Here is a 21,635-nt window from a genome sequence, read left to right as displayed (position 1 = left end):
AATATTATTTATGTGATGCTCTCCGTCTCTCCGCTGGTGTGATCAGGCTTCAGCACCATGGACAGCTACAGTCAGAAAATCAGACGAGTCAGATTGTGAGAGCAGGTGTAAATGAGAGACCGGCTCGTACGAGTTCATCAGCGAGCCGTGCTGATGAGGCCCCATGCCTTCGGAAATGACCTCAGGGCTGGAACAGTGCTCTCCGGGGGCACGGTAGCTAAACACCAAACAATACGTTCGTTATTGGAACTTCTGCCACAATATTTGGCAATAGAGAGGTTGCCCTGACAACAGCAGCAGGTCACAGTCTCGTCTCCATATGCCGTTCAAATCTCCGTCAGCCCACCGCCGATCCCATCTGATGGACTAGCAAGCTCCCCTTTCTTCTTGATTGGCTGGCGGTAATCCTCCTACGCAAAGGGTTCTCCAGTGGTGGCATCGATTGAAAATCTTCTAGACCACCCCAGGGGGGGCAGAATTTAGGCAAGGGCGGCTTCCTAGTTTCAGAGAAAAGGAAAAAAATAGAAAGATGTAATCTATGATCTGCTGGAGGTTTAAAATCCGTTGAGAGCCAATTTGAGAGGCAAAACCAAAAGTGGACGAGCAGCGTCATTACACTGTCATTTTCAGCCGACGACTGGCTCCGTGGGGAGGAGGGCTTGCGGCCTGTCAAGCCCCACAGCAATGTAGCGCATGGGGAGGAAGTGTGAGTTCTGCTAAGACTCCTGTTCCTCAGAATGCGGGGCTCCATTATGACATCACAGAGCGCTGAGCTTCAAAGGGGCCTTCGTCTCCCTCACTTCAGGAATGCCAATGAGGGAAATGGGGACCGTCAAGTACTTGAAAATGGTGGCGCAGTATTGGCGCACTCCTTGGCTTCGATGGTCCTGACGGCAAACTCCAGCCTTGGCCATCCGCATTACCTTAGCTTCCGCTCAAAGGATTAGATCGCCATGGTTACCAGGCAGTTGGGTCGTGCCCTTTGTGCAAATCCCTCCAAACTTTCCGGTCCCATGTCGTTAATCTGCTTGCTTGAGGTTGCCGAAGCCCCCCAACCGCACCCCAAGTGCGGCGGCTTTCCCATCAGCAGCCTGATTGGATGTCAGAGCCCCCCCTCGGTGTGTGAGCCCTACGCAGCTCTCCCTTTGTCAGGGGCCTGGTAGATTGCCGTTCTGGGTGCCCCTGGAGCATGTGTCGGGGATACCCCCCAGCATCACGCGGAGCTCCCTTATCTATACTTCATGTCTCGCTTTGTTCCCGAAAACCCTACGCAAGCAGCCAGGTGCCACCGGAGCGAGTCACGCCATGATGCCGGGTCCTTCTTTTCCGACTCTCTCCTGCCGGGATGGCGGGTGTGCATGCGGCCGGCTGTCTGCTGAAGGCTTCCTTCATTAATTGGATGTTTTATGGGCGGCTAGGAGGAGTTTTGTCCCCCCTTTGCAGACAGTCCCCATGCTATTACCCTAATCTTGTTAAAGCAGATTTTCTCACCATGGCTGGGCTGCCACTCGGCCCCTCGCGTTGAGCCGGGTCCCTGGAGCTACGCCCCACCCCCCACCCCAGGCTCAGTCTGGCGAGGGCAGCAGACAGACTTGGCTGCGATCCGGGTCCCTGATCAGGGTTGTTGTCCTGGGGGGAGCGGGTGGGGGGGTCCACATCATTGGCGTTTCATCTAATTGGGGTTGTGGCTTCATGGTTACGCCGCGATGCGGAGTCACTCTGAGTAATTTCTGGTGGGTGGGGGTTGAAGTGATTTTTATAATCAAATCTGCTTCGGGCAGAAGGTTACGACTTCTGGTACATTCTGTGGCTTTTAACCGCCGTGGCACTAGACGGCGTCAGTCTGTTTAAGTACCTTAAAAGGAGGTTACCGCTTACAAAATAAGCTTTTCAATTGTGTCCCTCAGAAAGATACTTCAAATGACCTTAAACCGCTTCAGCCTGTGACGTGCTATTACTTCTGTGTTAATAAAAGTCAGCAAAACTACATTAAATGCATTTGTTACATAAAAAGGAATATGAATGTAACGATTAAGTTTTAGTAAGTCTGGTGTGGGTACTTCACTGTACACACACTGGCAGTTGCCACTGGCCACTGGCATGTACAGTGCTACTGAAGCAAAGCACTGCGGGTCATGACTCTCCCACATTCCCAGCACCCCCTCCTGCCTCTTTCCTGCGGCTTTACAAGTGCTGTGTGCCTTATGGCTTTCCTTTCAAGATCAGTTGATTTCCGTGACAGGGACGTTTAACGTTCTTTTTACGTGATTTTTCTTTCTTCTTTTTGAAGTCTTGAAGGTAAAAAAGGTCATTTCTTTTCTCCATTTCTGGACTGTCGTAAGCGCCCGGCACAGAGAGAATCAACCTCTGTCTTGGGTTTTGATGCTCAGAATTAATTCTCTACCCGAGGAGCACATTGGTGGCAGTGAGAGCAGGCTCAGACTGTCTGGACCACGTTTGGAGCCCCCCCCCAGCCCCCACCCTGCTCTTTCTCCTCCGCTTTGCTTTGTCTCTGGTTAATTAAGTTCCAGCACCTCAGAAAGGATTCAGGCAGGGCTCTTGCGCGATCCACGGCTTTGCCCAAGGCCAAACACCGGAAGCCGACTCACTCCTCAGCCTTTGGAAACTCGGAGCCGCCTTCCTGCTCAGAGGTGAGGGAACTGATCGATGCTACTGCTGACCCCTTGTGGCAGTAACCCCCACCCCACTTAAGGGAGCGGGGCCTTTTACGGTATGCCGACCGAGGAACACGCCCATGTGCGTCAGTCTCTTGCTTGTTAACATGCATGCAGAGGTGCATGTGCGAGTGTTTACACCGTCTCTCCATCCTGTGTGTCCCCTCTGGGACTGCAGCAAAACATGCGATTAAGGGGAAAAAGCAAATGCTTCATGACCCCCAAGCTGCCTATTCTTTGTAGGTGTAAAAAAAATCACAGGTGGGTCTGTCCTTTTGCTGTTAATTTAAAAATCAATGGACTGAGTTGTCATGAGTCACTGTGTAATTTTGTCTTTGGGGCCCAGGTAGCGGGGGCTATACTGGACTAGGGGGCACCGTAAGCTAAAGTTGCATGTTAACAATAGCATGTACCTTACAAGGCACAGAGACAACAGCCTGGTCAAATGTTTTTGACCCTGGCTGCCGGTGCTCTTTCAGCATTGACTGTCTTACTTTGGTTTGATTAGGTTTGGTTGTAATGTTCTTCATTTTTTTATCATTATTGAGGTTATCTGTGAATATGCTTTGGGAACAGCGTATTGACTGGCTGAAACAGCAGTCCATGAGAGAAAGGTCTTTGTGAGAATGAGATTTAGCTGGAAAGATTAGCATTATAAGCCCCTAAAAAGAGGCACCATTGGGAAGAAGAACTCATCTGCTTATCATCCAAGTATGGCTGGAGTTGACTCTCCATAACGTTCAGGCTCCGTGCCTTCTCCTTTGTCATCCCCGTGGACGTGTTTGAGATGGGAGTAGGAGCCGCACGGGGGCCTGGTCCAGCAGATGCCCTGTGGTCCCCCCCCACACAGTAATCCACAGGTTTTATATCATACTTCTATCATACATTTATCAACTATCATACTTAGTTACCAGTCGACAATTCGGCCACAGCCAGGATGAGCCCTGAGAGGCACCGCCCTTCACCACAGAGGATGGACATCCCATCAGGAGGCTGCAGCCAGGGACCTCCAACAGCGCTCAGCTTGACGGCCAGTGTACCGGGTGTCCATTACAGTGCCCCGCTCAGCTTGACGGCCAATTTAGCGGGTGTCCATTACAGTGCCCCGCTCAGCTTGACGGCCAGTGTACCGGGTGTCCATTACAGTGCCCCGCTCAGCTTGACGGCCAGTGTACCGGGTGTCCATTACAGTGCCCCGCTCAGCTTGACGGCCAGTGTACCGGGTGTCCATTACAGTGCCCCGCTCAGCTTGACGGCTAGTGTACCGGGTGTCTATTACAGTGTCCCGCTCAGCTTCACGGCCAATGTAGCGGGTGTCCATTACAGTGCCCCGCTCAGTTTGACGGCCAGTGTACCGGGTGTCCATTACAGTGCCACGCTCAGCTTGACGGTCATTGTACCGGGTGTCCATTACAGTGCCACGCTCAGTTTGATGGCCAGTGTACCGGGTGTCTATTACAGTGTCCCGCCCAGCTTCACGGCCAATGTAGCGGGTGTCCATTACTGTGCCCCACTCAGTTTGACGGCCAGTGTACCGCGTGTCCATTACAGTGCCCCGCTCAGTTTGACGGCCAGTGTACCGGGTGTCCATTACAGTGTCCCGCCCAGCTTCACGGCCAATGTAGCGGGTGTCCATTACTGTGCCCCACTCAGTTTGACGGCCAGTGTACCGCGTGTCCATTACAGTGCCCCGCTCAGTTTGATGGCCAGTGTACCGGGTGTCTATTACAGTGTCCCGCCCAGCTTCACGGCCAATGTAGCGGGTGTCCATTACTGTGCCCCACTCAGTTTGACGGCCAGTGTACCGCGTGTCCATTACAGTGCCCCGCTCAGTTTGACGGCCAGTGTACCGGGTGTCCATTACAGTGCCCCGCTCAGCTTGACGGCCGTCAATACAATTGTGCAAACCCTCCGGAAAATGGGCACATTCGGATATTAACCAAACACTGAGAAACCCCTACAGAACAGTTGGTGTGGTTTAATTATCTCAAATTATCGCCTTTCTCTTATGGCAACATTCTAAAAATCCCCTTTTTCACAATATAAGATTAACAGGGTACTGCAAATTATATTAAGACTGTTATAATCTAATGTCAAGTTTATACGCAATTTAGGCTATGTTTGTAGGTATCTTTAAAGTGTGTGAAAATATAGCCTGTTAAATTCACCATCAAACGACTTGGGGGCTGATAAATATAAACTTTAAATGTGATTTTTTTATATTAAATGGCTTAACCATAGCCACATTTCCTGATATCCGTTACATTTATGCACCATTACTCCACTTCATGTCCATTAATTAGCTAAATACCTGCTTGTCCCTTAGTCTAACTCACTGTAAAATTAAAAATCAGGATGTGGTTGCTGTTTTTTTCAGTGCACTAATATAAGTAATGTCTGCTGACTGGTATATGCACACTGTTTAATCACAAACACAAATCAACATGACAGTCTTCTTCCAGATTGTTGTGAGATGATTAATTGATTTATACCTTCCTGAGTGACTGTACGTCATGCATGTTATTAGCTGCATTAAGATTTTATATAGAATATTCCAGTGCGTGATGTGTGTGTTATTCCTGAAAGGCTAATTGTCCGTCCGTCTACAATCCCCCTCTCCTGTGGGCGCCTTGGCCTTAATTGATGTATGTATATTTTTTAATTATGAACTGATTTTGACAAAAGGTGCAGGAGTGAGGGGGGTCAAACCAATTAACTGCTGGATTTCATTGATTTTTTTTTCCCTTCCATAATTCACCTGCCGTCCTAAAGTTGATAAGAAATAGGACAGATTCCTGCTTTCCAGGTTCTGAGCACTCAGTCAAACCGACAGGCAGCGCAAGCTGCATCATAGGAAGTTTTTGTAATTAGAATATTTTTGCTTTTTTATGCACCGGGGCCAGTAGGTGGTGTAACAGTTGCATTGATTGGGCGGCTGATTAAGACCTTCTTTTTCTTTCTTCGTTTTGTCCTTAAATAGCGTACAATATCAGGTTTCCCCTTTTTCCCACTTCCATGGCCCTGATACAGGGTCACGAGCAGCCGGGGGGCAGACAGGGATCACACCAGTGCCGCCTTGCTGAAATGCCCAGGAGCATAAACGGGTGAAGTCTTAATTGCATGCTATTTAATTTACTTTAGACGTAAAGGTTTTAGGTTATTCATTACAGTTAGAATGCTAATGCTGTTATTTGTCACACGCAAAAAAAAAGATTTTTAGAGTATTTTGATTCTGATTGATATACAGCTTTTCATTCTGCAGATGCTCTTGACGGATACTGTATCCTGTTTTCCAAAGTTTCTTTTTGCAGAAATAAGTCTGGTCTGTACTGTTGTGAGCATAAAGCCAGTGCCCTGTCTTTCACCGATCCCTGGGGCTGGTGGCTGGTCTTTTTATATCTTGTTACACCTTTTACACCTGGAGTTTAATGCATGTTCGCTTTGTATAAATTGCACTCGACTCCTGAACCGAAGGCCGCCACATCCAAAGCCTGCCTGCAGTGTGACCCGCAGGTTGATCTCCCCTCTTTCATAAAGTAAAATAGCAGCACGATTCGGCCACTAAAACGTTTCTCATCAGTAGCGTGAGACGTCAGCAGTATGTCGGCGGTCTGCGCCGCTCCCCTTCTCCGCATTTGCTGCACATTCCATCTGATCGCCGCAGCATTGAGGCGCAGTCGTGTCATCTGCTAAACTTAAAGCTACGCTTTTATTTATTTCTCTTTCTTTTCTTTTCTCTTGTTATGTATTTTATCTTCAAGGCAGGTCTTCATGAAACAAAATCTGTCAGTGACTACAAACAACATATGTATTACTTGTTGACCAGCTAGAATAATGTTAATTTTAAATCCATATATGTTTCTTAAAAGGTCTTATTCCCTCTGGTCGTTGTTTTCTCTGCATTGTTACCTTAAAATGAGCCTAGTCCTTCACATCCCCAAAATCAAGCTTTTCTGGAAAGTTAAAAGCAAACCTTAAATGAGGCTCAGACTGATAGGGGCCTGGCAGCTACGCATGCATGTGCCGGCCTCACAATGGGGCTCTGGAGGAAAGAAAATTAAAGCTCAATCTCCCGGGCTGATGAGCACAGAGAGGGTCCGTTCAGGCGCCGATCCGTGCCTCCTTCAGATGATGGCACCGCAATACCTCTGGAGGAGGAAAGCGAGAGGGCCACTTCAGATCGCATCAAGGCCGAAGCTTCTGTCCACAAAATGGCCTCCCTCTTCAAAAGGCGGGGGCACCGAGCCTGTGTGAAGTGCAATCTCCTTTTACTGCATGCCATTTTACATTATACAAGATTCTGGAGCCTGTACCACGAAACTGGATGTTTGGGGTAGCTGGATAACTTGTCAGATTTAAGGCAGTCTGGACTATATGTAAGTGAACAAAGATAAAGTCCCTTTAACCTGGGGTACCTTAAATCTGGCAAGCTATCCAGCTAACCAATAAATCCCGATTTGTGATACAAGCCACTAGTCTGTTCACTGCTGTTTTCAGACCTGGTGAGAAGCAGCTAGCTTCGACTTCTGTCATCCTGGGCTGGACTCAGCCCCAACTCCCCATGTCCTAAGTATATTTGCCCGTGTGCCGAAAAACAAACTCAGAAAATAAAATCAGAGAAACGGATCTCGTAACGCTTCCTTTCCAGCGGAGCTGGCTTTCTGTTTGTTTTCCTTTTTTTTTGTTTTAACATGGGGAAATAAATGCGATTTATGATTTCCCCCGGGGCTGATAGAGAGGAAATCCATTAAAAGAACAGAATACTATGCATTTCAAATATGAAGATCGCAGAGACGGGCTGGGATTTAATACCAAGCTGCACCTTCCATTCCCTTCTTGTTGTTTTTTTTACATAAAAGTGTAAAACGCCCGATGAAATAAATTGTATTTCTTCTTATACCGTTAATCTGAATAGCAGGTATCATACGTGGATTACCTGCCGTTGGATGTGCGCGGGGAAGTTAAATAAAATTGTTTATGTTGCCATCGTGGGCCTTTAATCTGCATGACCAGAGCTTGGGGCCAGCAGTGGCAGCGTCAGCAGTCGGTTTTGATGGCACTTCTGACAGGTTATCTGACATGGAAAAAGGCAAATCGGGTTTCTGTAGAACCGGCAACAGACATGCAGGAATCGGCCCGTTTGACATCCTCCTGAGGCTCTCCTAATCCGGGGGGGGGGGGGGGTTAGGGGCTCCTTTTGTCCCGCCATTCGCGATGCACCCGGCGTGTCCTGCAAGACGTGTGCGCGTCGATTTTCATTGGCACCGTTAAGATGAAACAAAGAAATAACAGACCCCCCCCCGCCCACCCCCACCCCCATGCCGCCAATATTAATAGCAGACAGGATAAAGAGCAGCCATGACGGAGGCAGGAGCAGGCGGATGAAAAGGTCGGTAATTACTGTACCAGGAGCTGCTGCCTGCCTGCCTGCACAGAGCTACATTTCCATAATTATGTCTGTCAACGTTTGTTCTCGCTCTTCATTATGTCTCAAGATAATCATCCTGAAGTAAATAGTCTCTCCCCACCCCTCCCCCCTGAGTTTTTTGGGGGTCGGGGGTGGGAGGGGTTGTGTGAAGGACGCCTCCACTTTCTGTGTCAGAGGATTGGGGGCTGCAGATAGGCAGATTTGGGGGAACAGATAGCTCGGAGATGGCCTGTACTTGGTGCTTTCTGGAAGACTAGATGAGGTTTGTTGGGCTCAGGCTGATGCTTGACTGCGTAGGCGTCAGACAGAGTGGTCTTTGGTAAGGTCATGAAGCTTTGGTGAAATACGTGACTCTTCTCCGTGAAATCTTCTCGCAGCAGCATATTGCTAGTGACATAGTCATCAGATCTCCAAACCAGCCAGCGGGATCAAGCTTAGCTTCCTACAGAAGTACCTACCTCAGCCATCAACTTGTCATTACGATGGAATTTGTTGATGAGACTCATCCAGTGGCTTGATGGTCAAGTGAACGGTGCTTTTGACCAAAAGACTTCAAGCTCAGATCTCAGGAGAGCAACTGTAATTTTAGCCCTCAGTTATTATAGCATAACTCTGTTTGAATCTGCGTAGAGTCAACGTTGATGGTATTATCCACCATGAAGATAAATGAGCAGAATTAACCCGGGAAGAGGTTGAAGTTAGACACATTCGCCTGCGTGATTCACCCCTGTGGGTGGTGCGTATCGCACCGGAGGCCGTCTTTATCCACAGGACTTGTGTAACTATCCATCCTGCTCTTCTTCTTGCAGCTCTGTGCTGAGAAGCATTTTATGATGATTTTAGCGTCGCCGGCATGAAATCAGCTCCCTCTGCGGGAATCCTCAGCCAGGTCCAGCTGAAGAATTCCGAGCTCCTGAGATTCCGGGCCACCAGTGCTCAGAAAACTTGTATTATTATTGTTCCTCTTTGAGACACGGTTGTGTAAGCCTTGGCCATTTCTGTAGCTCTGCTGCATTCTCGGTATTCACAGAGCGATTCTTGATAATTAGCATCCTTGCCGCCTGCGTCCTTGAGCCATTCTACGCCACAGGATAGTGGCTACAGGCTAGCCCCCACCTCCAGCGTCCCTGAGAAGGAAGCATCACCCCCCTGGGGAGGGGCAGAAGTACAGAAGCATGACCTTGAGCCTGGCCCTGGGGCTTTATCAAGCTGGCTGAAGAGGCGCATTGAGCGGCAGTAATAATTCCCATCAGTCTTTGCTCCTGTTTATCAATTGTGGTCCGTCCCCATGGGTTGCCAGACTTAGCCTGGCGACCGTGTGCCTACTCCTGCTCCTGAAAGCGATTACACCTTTTAACTCTCAGCTAATCTTCTGTCTAAGCCAGAGCTAATTTAAGCTTTTTAATATTTCAGTTCATTAAAGAAAGGGGGGACTATTAAAGGCAATTTTATGTGCACAAGCCAATGATTTATCTGTCTCTCCCTTATAATTGCCTTGAGTTGAATTGGTTTGGGCAATAATTAGTGTTTCTGAACAATGGCGTCCATTTACATTGTAATAAGTATAAATGTCATTCACTTTCTGCGCTGTACTTGGTGTTGCTCTGCTGCCCGTAAAACAGAACCACCAACTCAAACCCTAATGGATCTGCGCGTCACGAGACTGGTGACGGTAATTTGTTACCCTTCAAACGGGTCATTTTTTTTCTCCTCCTACAGCCTGGCACCATTTTATCTGGTAATATATAAAGCAAACCTACAGTACAGACTGAAAGTAGAGTCGGTTTGGGGGTTTCAGCCAGCGATCATCCTTATGCGAGTCTGAGTCCTTAATCATTGGCCCCTGCTGCACAGGTCAGCCTAACACTACAAATGGTTGTTAACGTTTCTCCAGTACCTTGACCAGTCCCTCACTTGGTTAATCGTGTGCATGGTGGCCCTACGTGAGCCAGCAAGTGTCCTCTGTGTCATCAGCCCACCACATGTGGCAGGGGGCTGATTGGATGTACCCACACTGCAAGCGCACCGCGGACCGGCCGGCTTCCGAGCCCAGCAATTCTCAATCTCGTTAACCCTGTACGGATCGCAGGGTGTGTCTCACAGCTTATTAGAATTCCACTTCCTCACAATGCAAATGAAGAAAGCAGCTCGCTGAAGTAATGGAAGGTGAAACACCGCTTCACTTGTTTGACTTCCCGACGGGAAGGATCCCCACCTGCCGCCACCTTTTGATGGTGATGAATCACTGCATGGCCCCAGGAAAATCTGGTCGTCAAGGAGATGCAGCTGATTGCCTGACATCGATTCACAGCATTGCCTCTCAGATGGTCACATTTGCCCTAAGGCTGCTGTGAAGCAATTGGATGACTGGATTTTTAGGGTTTGAGGGATTTCCCAGCATGCACCATGTGGCATTCACCATGCCAGTCATGTGCCTTTTCTCCAAGGTATCTCCTCCTGATTTATTGATCAAGGAGAAAACAGAATGCTTATGTTACTCCTGGGTGGGGCCCCTGTCTCATATTAGTGGCCGGGAGCTCCTGTCTTTCATGCACCCAGCTGTGAAAACCTGTGAGCCATATGTGGTTGGAGGAGCCTCAAACACAACTACAGTGATACTGTAGCTCATCAGTTGGGGGTATTGTGTAGCTCTATGCATTAGGGAACGGTCTGTGCCCAGTAGGTTATGGGTTTGAACCCCATGGTCGGCAGAGTAATCCTATTGCTGTTGCGCCCTTAACAAAAGCCCATAACTGTAAGTGCTTTCAGCAGTGCTGGGTGATGGCAGACCCTGCTGCCTTACCCCAAGCTTTCCTCATTTTGGATGCTTTGGACAGAAGCGTCTGTTGTAACAAACGACCCCGCTCGAGGTTAGCGATTGTAGGGTAGGTAGCCAGTCTTTAGAGCTGCTTGGACACACTCAAAATGCATCTTCTGAGGGAGTTTGAAGAGAGTGCTAGTTTTAAAGCCAACCTTTTGCCCAGGGGCTAACATCTCGGTTAGGACCACTGAATACCGATATGCAGTACTTCAAAGTATATTTACAGTTGTACTGGTGAGTGTGAATCCCGTGTACCTGTGTAGACATTTAAACCCGTAGTGCCTGTATTACAGACGGATTCTCGGACTGCCGTTAAGTCACATGACTTTCTGGATTGACAGCTGTTCATGACCCCTTCCAAGTTGTTAGGGGTCCAGTGTAAATGCCAACATGGGACCTTCTTGTCAGTTTTTCCCTTTGAAATCAATACAAAGGGAGACAAAGAATGCTTCAGCGGACTCTCCACAACCTTTGTCCTTGGTGAGTTTTTCAGGAGTTTGGGATGGGGGGGGTGAGCCTTGGCATCTTGCTGAAATGTACGACAGTGGCCGTTTGAGTCAAAGGAAATGGGAACAAAGCCGGTTTGAAGCTGCATGTAAGAAGGACCACAGCTGGGGGGGTCAGTGCCCGGGCCACGCCTTTCAGCGGCCGCTTTGCTTCATTCGGTCTGATTTATAAGCCGTAATACTTTTCAAATTCGCCGTGGATTCGCTCACTTCTTCAGTCTGGATGGCCATTAGGGCCAATCGCTTTGGATTTCTAGGCAGTGAATGCATTGTCTGCTGGAAACAAAGGGGAGTTCATTCCAAGGCTGTGTTTTAACATTGGATAATGAAAACGTGGACAGATGATCTCTGTGTTGCACACTATCAGTGGAGGCTTCCAAAATTCATCGGGGGAGGGATGTTTTTAAAGGATACAAAGACGATCCACCGCAAAGCCCGTCTCCACCACCGCCAGGCATCTGTTGCATTCTGGGTAGGCTTCTGTGACACACCACCCGCCCCCCCCCCCCAACGCACGCAGCATGACATCATCCTCTATCCCTTCTCTTGTTCCCCCCACCTTTTTATTCTCACACACTGACTGTGTGGTCCCCTTTCAGCGTTTAATTACAGTATTACATTTTTACATTCATTTCAATATGAAATGCTTCAACCGCAATCAAAAACAATCGGGGCGAACCGTGGTATTTCACAATGATCGTCAGTTGCGTTAAGTGTTTGTCAAGCAACAATAAATTAAAGAAGCTTAAAAAAGGTACAGAACTTTTATTTTGAAGGTGTCCCTGTTTTTCGGCATGGGAAACAGACGATGTCTGTGTCCATGTTAGGCGGATATTGTGGGGTTAGACATCAGTGGGAGCGATCAGCACACTTTTCAACGTGTTACAGTGATAGTACTGAAAGTGGTCAGTGTATTCAGAGGCTATTAATCACACGCTGTGATCATTTAAAAGGAAAAAAAACTGTCCGTAGAAATACATTAAGGAAATTATTTCGGCAAAACATTTGTCGAAGTTCCATTTAATTATGCCGTCTCCCAGGAACGTTCAGTTGTCCATTTTCCCCCATTTTCGGATCTAGGATCCGTGAGGCAGCAGTACAGGCAGGCTCTCATCGGCGTCCGCGTTCCACTCCACTCCCGACACGCGCCGCCCGTAATTTTCCCGCTAGATAGAGTCCTAAGAGCCGACATGATTAGTTTATGGCGAAGGCCATTGCGTTTTTATTGCCGTCGTAAAGCGAGTATTATTCTTCATTTCGGTAACGACCTCGGTGGGCCATCGCCTCCCACATGCGCCACGCGCAGTTTGGGGATTAAATGGACTGGGCCGTTGTGGGTATTTTGCTGAGGGAACAATGAGTTCAGTGCCACCTGGGTGGGAACTGTCATGGGGAGGGAGGGTGTACGGGTAGAAAGGAGTGAATTTTCTGGAAAAGTCCCGTGGACGGTGACTTAACGGTGACCAATGTCCCACTGATGTCTGTGCTGACTTAGGGAGCATAGCCATGCCTGAGTCGCACAGAATGACTCATTTCCCTTTGAATGTCTGGGCTTGTATCCTGCTTGCTGAAAGATAATGTTAGTTATGATCTTCGTAGCGGCCAGAGTAGGTCACAGTTACCAGCCCTCTGATGAACCAGCAGCTGCTCTCAGAGCTGTGTGTTAACAGAGTAGATTGCGTTTGTTTTTATTGATTATTTGTTTATTCATTAGTTAATTTGTTTCTGATGGCATTTAAATGTGGCTGCATTCCTGTGGTTGCCTCCCCATTGTCCCCCTTTGCCCTCTAGCTACATCCCATACAGTGGGAATGGATGCCCTAAGAGCAGCTCATCTCTCTCCCCCCATCCCTGCAGGAGGCAATGTCGTGATGGTCACAGCTCCGCTGGAGAATCCGGGCAGGAGGACGTCCTCCAAGACAGACCTCTCTGGGGTACATTTGCTGTGAGGACTGGTGCAGAGCTGCTACCCAAAGCCACCTGCGGACGAATGGAACAGGCGCTGTTACTTAGCGCTGCAGTACAACCAGCACACGTCGGAAAGATCCGGAGCCCACCTACAATTCCAACAGTAAGGGTGCTGGCTGTTGTTTTGTGAGGCCCCCCAGTGTGTTGGGTTTTTACGGGTGAATACGGATCAGGTTGTCCATTGGTGTGTTCTTTCATTTGGCGAATGGGATGTGTGTCTGCCGGTCTGTCTGTGTGTGTGTGTGTGTGAGCGGGTATACCTATCCTTATGGGGACACAATGTCCCCATAACATGATAAATATCCGTTTTTTTTTTCCTTATGGGGACCGGTTTCCTGGTCCCCATAAGGGAAAACTGTATTTTATAAAAATCAGTGACTGCTATGAAAAAACTAAAAATGCAAAAACTCTTGTATTTTGCTTGGTTACTTATGGTTATGGTTAGGGCAGGGTGGGGGTTAAGGTTGTCATAGTTAGCGTTAGCATTCTTCCCATAGAAGTGAATGAGCGGGCCCCATAAGGATAGGTATACCCTACATGTGTTTGTGTGTGTGTCTCTGTGTGTGTGTGTGTGTGTGTGTGTGTTTAATGAGCCCTGGACCTCCTAAAAATCCGCTCCTCCTGACTCTCATCCCTGTCAGACTACAGAGCAAATTAACTGTTCGTGCTGCTCGACAGCCCTTAACACAGGCATCTAATTAGAAATAAAACGCTCTTTCATACAAACTCTCTGTGATGCAAAGATAGAGCAGACCCTCGGGGGGAGGGGGTTCATTTTGGTGCACGTTTGTCCAAAGGCTACTGCGGGCCTTCTGGGGAAATGGAGAGGAAGTGAATTCAAATAATATTTTTTCCAAAGTTAAACATTTCATATAGTTAACAAAGGTATTCCAGGCCCCTGACTGTTTGGTCATTATTTTGAAAACCAAATGAATGCGTTTTCAGCCACCCCCCGCTCAATATCTTCCTTTTTTCTAAAGCTGGAAAAAAAAAGTTGAGAACACGGTGACAAACTGGGCCGTCTGTCATTCGTATGTGTGTCCGACGGACAGCCAGCTCTTTGAGGGCTGCCCTTGGGAGGAGGCCACCCCTGGCAGATGAATCGGCGGGGATGTGCCGTGCTCCTGGGTGATGAGGAGGAGCATGCGTAAGGAGGCCTTGGAGCTCGGGGGGCATGGGGGAGGGGCCTGCTCCTCTTTGGCTCCGGGCAGCTTACATTACCCTCCGCTCCTCTTCTACGTCGTATTTCGTTTTCCTTTTATTCCTATCTGGTTGTTGACTTTAGCGCTATGTGTCACCCAGTCCCCCCCACGCCCCGACACGCAGACGCACACAAGGGTCGCCGGCTTCCGGAGAGCCATTTCTCCTCCGCGTTTCATGTCGATGCATCTAATCAGCTGGTTTTCCAGGGCAGCACAACAACATCCGTCTATAAAGAGAGACCGGCAAGCTAACGGTTGATTAGAGCGGGACGTGACACCGTTTAGAGCGCGACCCGCACCCCCAGCTCCTGCCGTACACGCCGTGTTTACCAACAGCAGACACAGCCGAGAGAGCATGCCATTTCCCATTCTCTCCTTTTTCATTTTTTTTTGCCTGCTAATCAGCAGTTGCCAGTGTCATTTTTGTGATATTGCAGCTAGTAATATGCGCCCAGTTGCATAGTCACAAAAGTGATCATTGGAGACTGTGACTTTGCAGCCCAGGCCTTCTGTGGACACCCCCCCTCCTTCTGGGGTCTGTTATGACCCCTCACCTACAACTTGCATGATGACCCCACCTCCCTCTTGTTAATCCCTATGAGCTAAACTGCCCGATGTCTGGTTTTACCTGACGGCTGCGATTTCATTGTTCATTTCCCCCCTTTTGTAAACTTGTTCAGTCCGTCACTTTCTCAGCATTTTCTGTTTAGCCCTCTAAAAACAATTAAAATCTGCTTATGTAGAAGGTGACGTACAGCAGTAGAAATTTTATTGTTGTAAATTATTCGAGGTTCCCTTTTAATGAATGAGCAGGTGCAAGAGTGCTGCTGTTACAAAGCTGCACCAGCCTCATCTCCACTCTAACCACGTTACATGTCTTCAGGTTCAGCCAAGCCGTTTTACCATGAATACACAGTATTTCTCTGTATCTCCTAAATGTTTAACCACAGTTATCTTCGTAAGACACGACAGATGCATTACTTCTAATATTGTGATATAGTGGTTTCCTTGGTAACAAAATGTTAATTGAATACAAAATATTTTTATCCCCCCCCCCCCCCAAAAAGCTTCTCATCATTTTTGTCCAAGAACATGCCTAACTGTACAAGGTTAATGCACACGCAGCTGTCCCCCCCCCCCCATCAATCATGCAGCCGTAACGAGCAGCTACGTGTTGCCTGTGAGAGGGCTTTACGTATTTTAATTGTATGTCCGCGGTGCTGTCTAGCAGACCAGATTGACGAGGGAATCGTCCCTGAACTGTACAGACTTGCAGGGAGCCTGTGCAATGTGAGAAAATCAGCCGAGCAGTACTGGGGGGGGCGTTGATAGCTTCCTAATCCTTGGGGTGCGTCTTGGGGAATCAAGTCTGCATCTTAAGTTTCAGTTTTTTTCTCCATTGTAATATTTTTGTTTTTATTTCCCTTTTTCATGCAGAGACTTTTCAAGCTCTTAGGAGGTTCATCTTGTCCCACCGTAGGCCACAGCAGGTAAGTATAAGTGAAAATATCGGCCCTACCCCCCCCGTTATGTACCCATTGCTTGGCATATGGGAATTCCCCCGACCCACCACCCAGCATGTGTGCCCCTATTCCCCAGCATATACCCACCGTGCTCCAATGCCCCGGCCCCGTTATGATATTTTAATTTGGTACTTAGGAATGGAACTGAGTTTGATCTTATCCTGTTCACTAGACGAGTTTTATTGCCTATGATGGGAGTTCTGTATATAGCAGACTTTTTACACAGCAGTGGACATTAAGGACGGACTTTGGTGTGAATGCATAACCTTTCCATCACTAAACTATACAATGTATCTCTGAACCCCCACCCCGCCCTCCCCCACCAAAAAAACGGTAGTAAGGAACACATACTTATGATGACAAGCACTCCTGACTTTTCATTCCCAAACATTAGAATATGAAGGATTAGCGCGAAAACAAGTGCATGATGAAAGACTCTGGAATACACAGCGTGTCATCATTCCACCATGGGCTTCGGCTCAGTCTGGACCCTGAAGGGCAGTGCCTGCGATGCCGCATCGTGACTGGCCTCTAGGATTCTTCGGGCCGATCCGATCATTCATTCTCCCTTTATTTCGCTTGTCCCCACAGATCACCTCCAAAGCTGTCGCATCAGGCCGTCTCGGTGATCCCGATCCGGGGCTCGAGAGGACCGGCAGCTGTATGACCTCGCTGCGGAGGAGAAGGCGGATCGATGGCTCATCTGAACGCCTCCTGTAAGTAAGGAGCGCATCACCTCACAGGAGCCATCCCAAGCAGCAGCTATATTGAAATTTAGATAGATGTAAACTATCTGGAAGATTAAAGGACATGACCACCAGGGGGCGGGGCGAGAAAACCATCTTGATCTACTTTTTGTACGAGGTTGTGACAAGAGGGTCTAGCTGCAGACGCCTGTAGAGTGGAGCTCCACCGGAAATACGTCACCTCCACAGGAAACACGTGATCTTTAAGGACGTAAAGTGGAGCTCCGGTTAGGGTTAAGGTTAAGGTTAAGGTCAGGGTCTATTCGGTGTAACACAGAGTTGAGGTCACGTGTTTCCTGTGGAGCTCAACTCTACAGGCGTCTGCAGCTGGACGCTTCTCGGTTGTGACATGAAATCATTTTGCTCGCTCTCTCCACGGCAGTCACCTTGCTAATTCTTTAATATCGCTGCAGCATTCTCTGTATTCTAACCACTGCTCCAGTAAATTTTAAAGACGCTGTACACAGAGAGACACAATGGTACTCGCGATATTCATTCTTAACAAAACAGATGTTAGCTTAATACTAACTACCGCATATAAACACATAGTCCCATGACAAAAGGTGACCGCACTGCCACCCCAGTTTTCGGTGACGCTGCATCTCGCGTGTACGTCGCATTAACTCCTCACGTAGCTGCACCGACGACGCGTGGAATGAACGCAGAAAATGCGCGGCGGCCATGATGTGCACATGTATGTGTTGTGAGTGTCAGTAAAACCAGCCCTAAGAGGTGCAAACGGTGATGATTATTCACTCGGGGGGGGGGCGTTGGCAGGAAGACTGCCTGATTCACCGTCAGACGTGTCTTTGGAGGAGAGCGTTTGGCATCTCCTACTTTTCACGGGCATTAATGACTTAAATGGCAAGGCTCTCTCCTTGGGTGCTTATTTTTAAAAATAAGCTGGGGGGGGCAGGGGGGGGAGGGTCCTTGGAGGAACTTACAAGGTGATGAAGTTACACAGTGTTGTGTTTGTGACTCTTATCCTCTCAGCAGTGCAGGCCTTTCCCCGCTTCTCTACACGAGCCGTTTGAGCTGACTGTAGATGGACCAAGCTGGACTCGGCAGGCAGTGCAGGTGGCCCAGAAGGGTAAGTGAGCCAAGCCTGCTGGGAGGGGGTTTTCGTCTGGGCTGAAGTATGGCAGGCTGATCAGGGGCTCCCAGTGGTCCTGGAGACAAGCTCACCCTCTATGGCCTGTTTGGGAGGGGGGCGATAGGGAAGTCGAGTGTAAATTACATAGCTCCACTGCACTAGATGAATCGTACTTCTCTCCTCCTTGCCCAGGGATCCGCTGACTCTCATCGCTCCCCCAGCTCGCTGTATGAAATTCCACAACCGATGGCCACCAGTACTGCCGAGCCTCCCACCAGAAACCCAATTCCGCCAATGATGTCAAAGGGACAGTCTTAAACAGATTGGTGCCACACAGCCTTTTGCACAATAAAGGGGTGCAGTTGGGTGAATGGGCCCTGTACCCTATAGTCCACTGTTGGAATGTTGCCCATGTAATAAAACATACTAAAGCAATTTGGGTACCAATGCTTTTAAAATCTTCCCTGTTATTTCCCCCACCCAAAAAAAGGCAATTCTGTTTTATGAGATGTGCCACGGGTGGGCAGGTGTTTGATTGGTTGCGTGTTCACTTCCCCACAGCGGTTTGCGTGTTACTGGTTACTGGACCCAAAGGCTCATAACCGCCATGGTACCAAACACCAGCGGCCAGCTGCTGTATCCAGCTCCCACCTCCCTGGCTCCTCGGTCGTACGCGGCGTCGGAAATGCTGGGTACTGAAGCAGGGATGTGCCGACTGCACAACTAAAGGGACCCTCTGGACCTGAACATGACGACCAGTGTATTAACGACCTAGAATTGCTGGTTAGGTAACAGCCTATGAAGCAGCCATCTGCGAATTACCTCTAAGTGCACCGTCCTGCGTCCAGCTTGTGTGACTCTCACTCCTCCTCAGTGCGCCTGGAACAGCACAAAAACTGGTACAGAGCATTTACAAGAGACTACAGACAAACCGTATGGTATTCTGCAGGCATGATTTAATACGCGACTTCAGGAATATTAAATTCAGCTCATCTTGTTCACGGTTTGCGAAAGTGGGCACAGATTTGCCTTCATTTTGAAAATACAAGACAACCCTCAGTTCCTCAGTTTAGAAACAGTTACACTCAGCCTCACTGTTTCACACACACGCAGAGCCAGTCACTTGCTTTGTGGTCCTAGGTGCAGAGCATGAAAATCCGTACTCATGGACCAATGAGAGCTGGCTGATTGACAGGGGTGGGAGGGATCAACCTCAGGCTCAGCCCTGGGTCCGTGTGCTGACAGGGATACTGAGGTGAGGGAAATCCCAGGTTATGAGTGTTCAGAGACGGCACTGCTGAGGGGGAGCCAAGTCCGCGCGTGACGAACACGTCACTCCTCGTTTCAGCTGAAAAGGGGCAGGGGAGCAGTCTGATTGGCCAGCTGCCAACTCGTTTGAAAAACTACTTACTGGAGTAAAAGTGAGGCAGGCTGAGGTTTCAGCGCTACTAGCTGAACCTATGAGGACTAAGATCAGAATCCGCGCTGGAAGCTCAGAGCAGAAAATCTCATTGTTAGACTTTTAGTCTTGTGAATCCGTTTAAAACAGGAGGCTACAGGTACAACCGTACAGTGCATTAAGCCGCATTAAAAACATTTTATTCTGAAAGGTGACACACCTGACTCTGCATCTCCAACCCCAGCCTGACCCCCCTCTGCTCCTGACCCCAAAACACATCTCCAGGCAGTTTGGAATGGGTGAGGTAATTTGCCTAAGTGTACAATTCAATATGCCATGTGGCAAGTTTGGAGTACCTGATTCCAGGGCGGCAGCAGCACGCCCCCCCAACCCCCCCCCCCACTCACACAAGGGGTACAAGTTGCTAAGTACAGACGACAGGCAGCAAACAGGGTCGCTTACGGCCGGGAGCCCAGTGCTATACACTCACATCTGACTGAGCCTTTGGCTAAAGGAGGTAGGTTTCCTGCTCAACTGCCAACATTCTTGTGCAGATCTGTAAATAAAAGGTTTCCATTATCCTAAGAGTCACAACTATTGCCAATAAGAATCTAGAGTTTAAATATGACATTTAATGAAAAACACGTTCAGCAAAGTTACTGGGCATTGATAAAATAGAGCATCACTAACCCAGTGGGCGCCAGCTGGTCAAACGAGATCGACAGATTGATTGCTAAGACATAGACCGAACAGCAAAGTATACTGAGGTATCATCTGGAGGGAGGGGGGGGCGAACGCACACACACCCCGCTGCAGTGTTACATGACCATCACTACACTAATCTACTCAATACTAGTGTACCAGTGATGTGCAACCAATTGTAAAAGGGGAAGAAGCTTGTTTTAAAACCCTGTGGTTTTGGAATTTTGTCTCCCCCTTGTGGTTACATAGGGAGTGTTTATTGACCGACGCTGCAATAATTTAAAAAAATTCTAATTAAATAAAAATTATAAAAAAAAAAAAAAACAATTCTTGTGTAACACAATACAGCACAAGCTCTAAAGAAACATGATCATACACCTCTTTGCTAATACCTACCATCATTTATCTTCACAGACCTTACAGCCCGAACAAAATAACTCATTAAGTTGCTTGAAGTCCACAATGGCATATACCATGGTGACATCTACCCTGTGCTGCAGTCTCACATCAACATCCAGGGGCATCACGGACCCCCCGGCAGATTCAGGGGGCTCTGCACTTTACATGGGCCGCTGAATATGAAATGTACTTGGATCATTATACCCCAGTTCTGCGAGTTCCACCCTGGGGAACCCGCATTTCTTCCGATTGAAAGTGGCAGTCCAAGTGGCAGCACCCCCCCCCCACCCCCGAGGTGACACTTTGGCAGGGGGCCCAAAATTTCTACCTATATTTCTGTCAGAATCCATCCGCTTAACAGGGAATTTTTCCCTAAGGGGCATTATCAGGATCGGCATATCACAGGATTGGTAAAGCCACGAGATCACGTGACCTCGTCACAGCTCCGTCACGTAAGCAGTGAAATCCCGGCACTCAGCTCTGCCTGTGTGGAGAGGAAGTGAATCAATTAAACTGCATAATGTCCTGAATCATCCCTCAAGCCTAATTAGTTTAATGCATCTACCTTAATCCAAACATTTCTAATTCGCTGTTAACCAAGGCAGAAACATCTAATTATTTTAAAGTAGCCTACAGATTTATTTTTTTCTATTTTAATATATGAAATTAAACATTGGCGAGTGACCCATCGATCTGTGTCAGCCCCTGCAGCGGCATGGGGGGGGGGGGACTTTGGCTCAGGTTGAATTAGGAGCGGGGGCCCAGCAAGACCGAGGTGGGGGGAGGGGCTTGATACCTTGCCCCTCCCAACCAACATCACCTTTCCCCATAATCACTCCCCTGCTGTGAGCACAGCAGACTTATGAATGGCCTAGAAAACCTGCCCCCCTCCCCCCCCAGAGTAAATTCCAGCACTGCGAGATGGTACATTAGTTTCCTTTATGTTTTACTCACAGTGACTTGAGTTCCCGAACTCTCTCCAGTGGTCCAACAGCAGCCCCTGATCTTCGTCTCTCTGGCACAGATCGGCATGTCCAGCAAAAGATCAGACTCATTACACAAGAGGTTTCTGAAGATATTTCTCATACTCTGTCCTCCAGCCACTTATCCAGCAGACGGCCTCAAGGGGCTCGGAGCCAATCCTAGGCAACACAGCACATGAGGCAGTGGAAG

General features: G+C 48.5%; 1 protein-coding gene across 6 annotated transcripts in view; it reads left to right on the top strand.

Annotated features, from left to right (window-relative positions):
* The window catches only part of LOC125740677 (uncharacterized), a 140,601-nt gene extending 122,204 nt beyond the window's left edge, over positions 1–18,397 (top strand). For 4 of the 6 annotated variants that reach the window (XM_049012151.1, XM_049012152.1, XM_049012155.1 and 1 more), the window contains 5 exons: positions 13,288–13,501; positions 16,038–16,090; positions 16,715–16,839; positions 17,863–17,959; positions 18,155–18,397. In XM_049012151.1, coding sequence (XP_048868108.1) covers positions 13,288–13,501; positions 16,038–16,090; positions 16,715–16,790 — 343 coding nt within the window. In that variant the 3' untranslated portion in view covers positions 16,791–16,839; positions 17,863–17,959; positions 18,155–18,397. Of the gene's footprint in view, positions 1–13,287; positions 13,502–16,037; positions 16,091–16,714; positions 16,840–17,862; positions 17,960–18,154 lie in introns of those variants that run through there. The other 2 variants (XM_049012153.1, XM_049012156.1) reach the window with 2 other exon arrangements.
* Positions 18,398–21,635: the final 3,238 nt, after the last annotated feature.

The sequence above is a fragment of the Brienomyrus brachyistius genome, chromosome 4 (genome assembly GCF_023856365.1).
Source record: "Brienomyrus brachyistius isolate T26 chromosome 4, BBRACH_0.4, whole genome shotgun sequence".
In the NCBI taxonomy this organism is placed as follows: Eukaryota; Metazoa; Chordata; class Actinopteri; order Osteoglossiformes; family Mormyridae; genus Brienomyrus; species Brienomyrus brachyistius.
The sequence above is the reverse complement of the archived record's forward strand: the minus strand, read 5'-3'. Positions and strand labels throughout refer to the sequence as shown.